This window comes from Tupaia chinensis, unplaced genomic scaffold, assembly GCF_000334495.1.
Source record: "Tupaia chinensis unplaced genomic scaffold, TupChi_1.0 Scaffold148617_1, whole genome shotgun sequence".
In the NCBI taxonomy this organism is placed as follows: Eukaryota; Metazoa; Chordata; class Mammalia; order Scandentia; family Tupaiidae; genus Tupaia; species Tupaia belangeri.
The window spans coordinates 196,763-206,922 of record NW_006208466.1 but is presented as its reverse complement, the minus strand read 5'-3'; the positions used below and the strand labels follow the sequence as shown (position 1 = coordinate 206,922).

Genomic DNA, 10,160 nt, shown 5'->3' with positions numbered 1-10,160 from the left:
ATTTGGAAACATAACAATAAAGGTATGGGTATGACAAGAAGGGGAAAGCACCATTCAATAAGGATGATTTGGGAAGATATCTGCAATGTGGAAAAGTGAAGCTTATTTGAAGGACAGTTAGAAATAAACATGAAATTTATCACTATTGTTATACATTATGAGTGTTGAAAATTTTGTTGCATTTCCCTAACAGTTGTATTCTTAAGATACATAATTTTGTGTTTTCACAAAACACTCTGTGGTTAAAAATAAATAAGTAGTAAAATTTTATTTGAAAATAAAATGGTCAATTTGGGAGGAACCAAGTGACATTTAATAGATATGAATGAATGCATAACGAATGGAGATCATCTACCTGTGTTCTAATTAATTTGTAAGCTTTAATCATGATTGACAAGGGACAAGCACAGAAGACAAGTTTTAATTTCTAGCCTTGACAAATTAGTTAAGCAGATGAACAAAATAATGAAGTAATTATTAGAAAATTTCAGTCAAAACAGTCAGACATAATGTATTCATCTCTAATAATAAGATAAAAAATGTGCCCCACAGGATAAACTTTATACATAGTCTTTGGTACTTTTAAATATTAAAATCAATTTTTCATCTTTACATCCCTGTAACAATTTAAAATTTTTTTAGTGAACAAATACCATGAGGTTTGAATTTAAGGACACAGTAAATAAACTATGGCTTCTTGGAAGACAGTAATAGTGATTAGATAAGAGAAACAAGTGGAGAATAGACATAGAAGAGAATTATAGAAAAATCATCTATGAAGTTAGTACTGACAAAGGATAAGGTAAAGTACGTGAACTCAAGGGAAAGATTATATGCCAAAATTATTCTGAACCAATAAGAAACAAAATTTCAAGCATGCCACATATCAAGACACTGCAAATTGTAGACAAATGCCAGAGCTAGACCCATAGCCTAGCAGTAAAGAGATCCAGGTCTTATGTAGCCAACTGTACTTTGAATCCACCCAGCAGCTTGGAAAACATGCCAGGCATGGGTGCATGTGTGCTTAGAATTCTTACAGAATGGAGATAAGGAGGAGAGACATGACCATTGAAGGCCTGTGTCTCTCTGGAGTATGCATGCCTCCTGACAATGAGGCATTACCAAAAGTAGTTATAGACGATTATCAGAGCATGAACATTTCTGTCACTACAAATACACAAAAAATTGCATGACACTTTGCAAGAAAATGGTTTTATTTTCCACAATCAATATTTAAGAGTAATTCAACTCCAAACTGCGCTCTTACCCAATAAAATTATTATTTATTTATTTATAAATATGTCAAAAACTTTCATATATATTTGTCTGACTGGTTCAACTTCTTAAAAGTAAAGTTATAATTATTCCCTGAATTAGTTAAGACAATTATGTCATGGTTTTATGTCACATTATACTAATCAAAATTGATATTTTAAGGGGAAATAAAATGAATGTTTTACAAAAGTGGTGTGTCAAATTCTGGCTTGAGGTTAGGAGCTAAAGGATCCAGTGAAGGCAATAAACATCCACCTTTGCAGTACTGTTATTAGGCAAAACTTAATTCTATTTATACCGTATCATAACTAGTAAGACCCTAAATATGACCTGCTTCATAAGTCTGATTCCTCTATTGTTCAGTTAGGACATTTTGAAAAATGATTCTTTCCATAAAGACCATTCAATTAGAATGGGCTATGACTGTATTTAACTAAAGATAATTATAAGACATCTTGAACACGAAAACTTGTGGCATATGCATTATTTCATTAATTTAAAGCACAGTCACATTCACTTAAGTAATATAAAACTATCATCTGCAAATACAGGAAAAAGTAGATCTAGTTCATATATAAATAAATGTATATTAATTTGAATTATATGAAATGAGAATGTAGTTTGGAGTTGATTAACTTCTTAAATGTCTGCTTCACATCTTTGTTCCTAAGGCTGTAGATGAGGGGATTCAGCATGGGAACCACAGTGGTGTAAAACACAGTGGTCACTGTGAGAAGCAATGAGAGTGCAGAGTTGGGCACACAGTAGAGAAGGAGGATGGTCCCATGGAAGATGGAGATAGCAGTCTGGTGAGAGGAACAAGTAGAGAAGGCATTTCGCAATTCACCTGCAGAATGTATCCTGATGATCGAAAAGATTATGAAGACATAGGAGGTCAGGGTGATCAGGATGCTGAAGACAGAAATGACTAAACATGCCATCTGACTGAAGTAGGGGTCAGAACAGGAGTGAGAGAATGGCGGAGTACTCGCATTCAAAGTGATTGATAATATTGGTAAGATAGTTCTAAAAGAGAACTTGTGAGTATCAGGGAACAGAGTGCTCCCCATAAATAAGTCCCAGCTACCAGGAGAGCACAGAGCTTGCAAGATAGTGAAACTGTGTAGAGCAAGGGGTTACAAACAGCCACAAACCGGTCATTACCCATCACTGGTAAGGTGGACATTTCTGTAATCACAAATGTGCAGCCAAAGAAAAACTGTCATACATACTTTGAAGGAGATAGTTCTGTCTTCCACAACCAAGATTTCTAACAGTTTGGGTGTGCTGACCGAGGAATAGCAAATATCCAAAAAGGACAACTGGCTGAGGAAAAAGTACATGGGTGTATGAAGTTTAGGATTTATTCTTGCAACCACAATTAAGCCCAAATTTCCCACCAATGTGACTGTGTAGATAGTCAAAAACACCAGAAATAGGGGTGCCTGTAGATTTGGGTAGTCTGAGAAGCCTAGGAAGACTAAAGGGGCTCCAACACTCAGATTTCCCTCATTTGGCATTCTGATTCCTGTGGGTGGAAACCTGGCAGCTCATCCTAAGCAGCTGGATACCACAGAAATAAGGGGGTATTAGGGCATGAAGGTGGGTTCCCAGAGAGGAACCCCTGAAGTATGATGTGCACAATGCCTATTTCTGTTTCGGTTTTGGGTTCTTTTCTTGACCTCTTTTTAATCTTTAGCTACTAATTAAGATTTGTACATGGATTAGTTCTTTACTCATCAGTAACTCATTTTCCTCATCTATAAAAGAAGAAACATAGTGATTAGCTCATAACATGCTCTTACAAATTATACAGATATATGTGCAAACTAAATGACATTTCTACCCATTATTAAATGTCTGATAATTATGAACTAGCATATAAGTTCCATGAAAGATCAGTTTAAGAGAATAAAACAAAAACAAAACACATTTTAGTGTTCAGCCATAGAATAGATAAAACAGAGAGCTCAATAGCATTTGTCACTAGGGATAATAAGAGTAGAGTATTTGTACACTGGTATTTCTTATTTTTAAGACAATGTCAAGAAAGTAACAGAAATAAATATCCTCATTTAAATTTGTTCTAAATTCTCATTCCCAATTCTATATGACTGTTTTAAAGGGTTAGTTTTTCTTTGGAATAACCCATAGTATGAAGTAGTGTAAATAGAGAATAGGAGGTGAAATTCCTTGTCCAGAAAATGCTTCTGTCTTCATTGCGGTCCCTGCACCCAATACTCAGCACACTAACAAAGGGTGTTCAACTACCCTGCCTTCTTTCACCCTGCAAGACTAACTTCCTTTGAATTTTACTGTAGAAAGTTGCACAGACCCTTACACATTTTCCAAATAAGTTTCTTACAAAACACCTGATCTCTAAACACTTCTGTCTGAATTTCCGTAATGCCTAATATCACATTACACATGCATGACCTGTACTGATACACTTTCCATTTTACTCACATCATCATTTTCAAAAGTCATGAAAAACATACTCTTTTATAATTTATTATCCTCATCAAATTATCTCTTCTGATTGGAATAGCTAGTTTATACATTAAATATTAAGCACTATTACCTTTTCATGTCAAAAATCAAAGCAAAACTATTCTAGAAAAGTAATTATTTCAATTTTTAAGTCATACTTTCTAAATTTATGTCTACCTATTTGGTTTTAAAATTTCAATTTTTATATATTCCAGATTTATGACTTAGCCTTCAAATCTTGGGACTTAGCTTTCATAATCACATGAGTCAACTTTTTTAGAATAAAACCCTTTATAGAGACAGAACAAGAATAGATGTAGATGCAAGACAGAGAGAAAGAGACCTAGAGATAGATATACAGGTAGCTGTAGAGTTAGATATAGAGAAAGAGAGGGAGAGAGATTAAGGTATACATCCTATTAGTTCCATTGGTCTGGAGACCTCTCACTAATATAAGATGAAATTTTTATTAACTATATTTACTACATATACATAAACAAACTTGACTTTCTCCTTTATTTTGTTGATAAATGATTCTTATTATTTATGATAAAGTTATTTGTCATTTTCTATATAAAATATGTCTACTGGGTAAATTTTCAAATTAATTTTTGATTGATTTTGATCCCAAATCTTCTCTCAATACCCAGGACTGTGGACTTATAACTATTTGAGGCCGATAATTTTTTCACCTCTTCAATTTATGCTTTGCCTTAAGATTTTCTCTGGCTCACAAAATATTGATCTTTCTCAGGTGAGAGCCAAATAAGGACTTGAACTATGCTTTTATTGTTGGCATACACTGTTGTTTACTTTCATGCAAACACCTGCTTTCCACAGAGACCACTTGCCAAATGGTCCAAAGGAGCTGCAGGACTGCAGATTGAAGACGTACTGATCAGATTACCCACTAATGAGACCAGACACTTGTGCAGTGTACCATAAGTGAACCCGCATGGGAACGTCCCTGGTTTGTATTGAAGTGTCTCCCTATGCATGCTGGAAATGTGGGCATATGTTTGTCCTTGATCTGGCCTGGCTTCGGATAGGGGTGGGTCATGTCATGGACAGCCTATTGTAGATACCTTTCTCCTTTATCATCCTCTTTATGTTTCATGAGAGAAATGAATAAATAATATTAACAACAATGATGAAAACTTACCAGTGTTGGTGCCTAAATGACCTAATAGTCAGCTGATCTATCTCAATTAAGTCATTGATCTGATTAAATCACTACTGGGACCAGCAGTTAGCGTAATGGCTATGTCGCTGGACTCCCATGTAGTTGACCATGGTTCGAGTCCCAGACCCGGTGGCTTAAACCATGCCGGGCGCATGTGCAGGCATGCCCAAGATCCCAAGAGGAGAATGGCAAGCGCACGCACTCAATAAGAAAAAACCTCTCCAAAAAAGGAAAAATAAATCACTGCTTGTTATTATATAATAATTACTTATATAAGGATGATCACCAAGGTGCCTCTTTGATTTAATGTGGTAAGAACTAATGTGATCATCTGGCTGATGCAAGGGTCAGAGTGGAAAATAGCAACAATGGTAGCATATTTACAGAAACGATTATTCATGAAATTAATTCCATAGAAAGAGTCAACAAATAGCAGTAAGTAACTGGTGCCTATATAATGTCTGCATATTGTATTAATAAGAATATCCTGTCTATTATACTGTACTATCATGGATAAAAGTAGATAACAGCACATTGGGATCTCTCTCTGGCATGTTCTTTCCTACATGTGAAATTAAATCTAAGATTTTCTCAATAAAAATTTTAATAAATAAATAACAGACAAATAACCAAACTGATCAAAATTACAGGATTAGGGTGATGGGTGTATATTTACAAAACAAATATTATTCTTGTGCATAGACAGAAAATGCATATGACTTAGAACCCCAAATTCAATTTATACCAAATTCTGGATATTATAAAAGAGTTATGTTTCTTTTCTGCTTTTGTTGCTGATTTTAAGTTTTCTATAGGACATGCATGCTCACTGCAGAGAGACAGAAAGATGGAGAGAGAAAAAAAATGGGAAATCACCCCAAGAGGGGAAACAGTCATGCTATAGTCCCTTCTCTTCTATTCTCCTCTTGGGAATCTTTGGCACCCTAAGTTGTCAAGTCCAGAACTCCAGGTATGGAATCAACTATGTGGGATCCAGAAGACTTAACCACCAAGCCATCACTGGCCCAGGGAGTTATATTTCTTAAGTATTTTTTTATAGTATGACATAGTATATTTAATATTTAAATAACTTTTGACATTAATGTTTTATAATGAATGGCTCTTACCATACTAATTTTATATTAAAAGATAGACTTCTTCGTTGTAAGGTATAAATCATGAGATTATCTCATAAATTCTGTACTTCACAAGATTTATACTAAAATGAAAAATTATCAAGGCAAATACATGGTAAATTATAGTAATACAGAGGCCTTTGTATTACAAAATCTAAGTAAATATTTAAGTTTAGTTATCTAAGATTTTTATCTGGAATCATATTTGTAATTTAAAATTATTTTATTGAATATCTTTGGGAACAGATATTCAACTATCAATTAGAATTCTAACCATAGATTCATGTACTGATTTGTTATTGAATGATTCTACAAATTATCCCTAACTAATTAATATTTCTTTTACTATAATTTATAACATAATAATTTAGTGTTGATTAACTTCTGAATTGATTCCTTCACATCCTTGTTCCTGAGACTATAGATCAGGGGATTTAGCATGGGGATGACCACTGTGTAAAGGAGAGAGGCCACCTTCACCAAAAGCCATGAATTTGTGGAATTAGGAACACCATAGAGAAAAAGGATGGTACCGTGGAAAATAGTGATGGAAGTTAAATGGGAGGCACAAGTGGAGAAGGCTTTGTAGCGTCCTCCACGTGAAGGCATTTTCATGACAGTGACAAAAATGAAAACATAGGAAGTAAGAATGATCACCAAGGTGCCTATTTCATTTAATGTGGTAAGGACAAATGCGATCATCTGGCCGAGGTAAGGGTCAGAGCGGGAAATAGCAATAAGGGTAGCATATTCACAGAAAAAATTATTCATATAATTAGTTCCACGGAACGTTAGAGTCAACAAATAGGATGTATATGTTAAGGAACAGACTGTACTCCAAAGATAAGACACACCCACCAGCAAGGAACAAAGCTTCTGAGACATGGCAACTGTGTAGAGCAGAGGGTTGCAAACAGCCACAAATCGGTCATAGGCCATCACTGCCAGCAGGAACGTTTCTGTCCCCACAAATGTGCAGGCCAGAAAAAATTGCATGATGCATCCCATGAAGGAGATGGTTCTGTCTTTCACAAATAAGTTTTCTAGTAGTTTGGGTGTCACTGCAGTAGAGTAACAGAAATCAACAAAGGACAAGTGGCTAAGGAAAAAGTACATGGGGGTGTGGAGTTTGGGGTTCATCCTGATGATGATGATCATGCCCAAGTTTCCTACCACTGTGATTGTGTAGATGGTCAGGAAGACCAGGAACAAGGGCATCTGGAGGTCCGGATATTCTGAGAAGCCCAAGAGGATGAAGGTGACTTCAGAACTCTGATTTTCTGGGATCCTATGAACACAATTGGAAATCCAACTCAGAGAAGTGACTACTAATATTGGCAATAAAAAAGGAAAGAAAGAAATCTTGAGAGGTTTAATGGGTATTTAGACTGCTGTTAAATACTAGGTTTCCCACGCTATATTAATTCAGAAGTTGGTGTTCACTTGTAATACATTAGCACAGTGAATAAGATTTTGTTTTCTTGAGGGGAATGATAAAAACAAACAAACAAACAAACACCCTAAAATTAGAAAAACAGCAGCAAAAGAAATGTGTACCTCGTTGTCACATTTGGCTACATCGAAAGGCCACTCTAACTGATTGCATGTATCTAAGACTAATGAGAGTATTTTACTTTGAGGATCCATCTCACAAGTTTGTATAGTGTCTTTCCTGACTTGTCTAAGTTTGTTTTTACACAATTACTTAGGTCTTCTTAAAGTATTGTAAAATATTAGCACATCTCTAAAATGTTGAATTTAACGTTTTATTGGTAACTTTACTTCTGCTAACTGTTTAAAGTCCTAATAACTCAATATTTTCAACACATTTTGCAACTGAGGTAAAGTAACATGCTGAACATTGTCACACATTATTTTGATCTAATCTTGAAGAATTTTAGGTGTTACTTTTAATGGAATACTATATTATTTATTTCATTATTAGCACAACAAAGTATGTACTGTGACTGCAGTTATTAAATAGTTGAAGCAATATTTAATAAAAAGCTCTTAAATTTTTTTCTTTTAGAGGTTTTTGCTATAGGGTGTGTGCGCTTGCCGGAAAGACAGAGAGAGACAGAGAGACAGAAAGGGAGAAATCACCAGAGGGGATGGCCACGTCACAAGTTTTTCTTTTCCATTCTTCTCTTGGAATCTTGGGCACACACACACATGTGCCCAGCATGAGTTTAAACCACTGGGTCCGAGAATCAAACCACGGTCGACTACATGGGAGTCCAGCGACATAGCCATTACGCCAATTGCTGGTCCCCAAAAGCTCTTCACTTTCTAATGCAGCAAATTTCAGAAGTTATGTTAGTATAAAGACAACTATGAGTTCAGCAGACGGTGTAGTGGTTAAGTCACGGGACTTCCACGTGATCCAAGTCCCAGATCTGGTGGCTTGCGTGACATAAGTTGTGTGTGTGTGTGTGTGTGTGTGTGTGTGCCCAAGATCCCAGTAATAGAATTAATGAGAAACTATAGAGAAGTAGCCATTCCCCTGGGAGGTGATTTCTCACCTTCTCTCTCACTGTTTCTGTCTCTCTCACTCTCTGGTAAATTCATGCTCCTGAAGGCAAAACCTCTTAAGAAAAAAAAATATAAAGATTAAAAAAAAATGGTGGCTCTAGCAAAAGTGCATTCTGCCATTTTTAATCAAGTTTAAACCTTAGCAAAAGGAGAAAGGCAAGGGTAGAGATCCATTTGAAACAGGACACCATAACAAAATGAGAATATTAATAATATAAAATTTAAATTACTGGACCAGTAGGTGGCATAAGGGTTAAGGTGGTTGAATCCCTCATGGACAACAGTGAAGTTCTAGTTCCAGACTCAGCGGCTTGAAAATCACACTAGGCACACGCGAGTGCATGCACAAAATCTGGAAAGGAAAAATAAAGGACAAGGATCTGTGGTGTGACCAGTCTTCCTTATAGGTAATGTCGCACGTTCCCTCTCTCTCTATGTTCTTCCAGCAAGCACACACATCCTATATCAAAACAAAAAGAAAGACAAAAATTTAAATTAGAATAGAAGTAGAAAGTTTACTAATAAATGTAAAGTTCATTAGAAATGGCATGTGTCATTACAGATATTCAGCTTATCATTTAATAGAACTGTGAATACATAGAGTGTTTTCAAAAACGTTTATAAAACATGAAAAAATCAGGCCTCAGCATGGAGAGAGAGAAATAGAATGAAAGTGAGAAAGCAATCCATCAGGTTTGGGATTTGAACCACAGTCAGCCATGTGGGAGTCCAGCACCAACTACCACACCACCTTCTGGCCCCTTCAATTTAAAACACTTTATTTATTTATTTATTTTTGAGTGATTTTTCCTGTAGCACATGTGAACTCATCAAAAGACAGAGGCAGAGAGATAGAAAGCAAGAGACCATTTCCTAGGGGGGATGGCTACACCACAACTCCTCCTCCATTCTCCTCTTGGGCACTCACACACACACACCTGAATTTAAAATATTTTATGCAACAATTTGAGAATGATTTTCTTAATCATTGAATAGTCAATGACCTTAAATATTCCACATGCTTTTTATTAATGAATGTATGAAATATATATTGATCATCCTGGTTTTCTGAAATGTTTAAATATTGAGTCTCTTTATAAACTAACACCTTCTCCTCTAGTCATTAGGGATTTAACAAGCATTACAGAACTCATGCTTATATGTTTGAAGTTTATTTTTCCATTTTATACTCACCCTTATGATTTATTGTCAAATATTATAAACATTTCTCATTGTTTCTTCTCTAAATACATGCAAATATTAATTTTTATAACACATAACTCACAGTTATCAAATACTTCATCCTCTCATATGACTGATACTGTCCCTAACTTCAACAGATATTTTCGGAAGTTTGAAGATGAGGTCTTTTTTTAAAAATATTTTCTGTTTGCCGAAATGTTGATTCTATGCCTGGCTATATAGTGGATTCCTAATGGAAAATCAAGATAGATATTACTTGAAAAAAAGAAAGAATCAAACTATATCACCAAAGGCCCTTTCCTAGTTTTTACTTTTTCCTAGTTTCAGTAAAATTTTGG

At 35.2% G+C, this 10,160-nt stretch overlaps 1 protein-coding gene and 1 pseudogene across 1 annotated transcript; both read right to left on the bottom strand.

Annotated features, from left to right (window-relative positions):
* Nucleotides 1-1,877: 1,877 nt before the first annotated feature.
* Nucleotides 1,878-2,798, bottom strand: LOC102496147 (olfactory receptor 5D18-like; annotated as a pseudogene).
* Nucleotides 2,799-6,432: 3,634 nt separating this feature from the next.
* LOC114006529 (olfactory receptor 5D18-like) lies at nucleotides 6,433-7,940 on the bottom strand. The gene is made up of 2 exons (XM_027769125.1): nucleotides 7,925-7,940; nucleotides 6,433-7,367 (listed from the first exon to the last, which is right to left on the bottom strand). The coding sequence occupies exons 1-2, from the start codon at nucleotides 7,938-7,940 to the stop codon at nucleotides 6,433-6,435; spliced, it is 951 nt and encodes a 316-aa protein (XP_027624926.1).
* Between the last annotated feature and the right edge of the window lie 2,220 nt (nucleotides 7,941-10,160).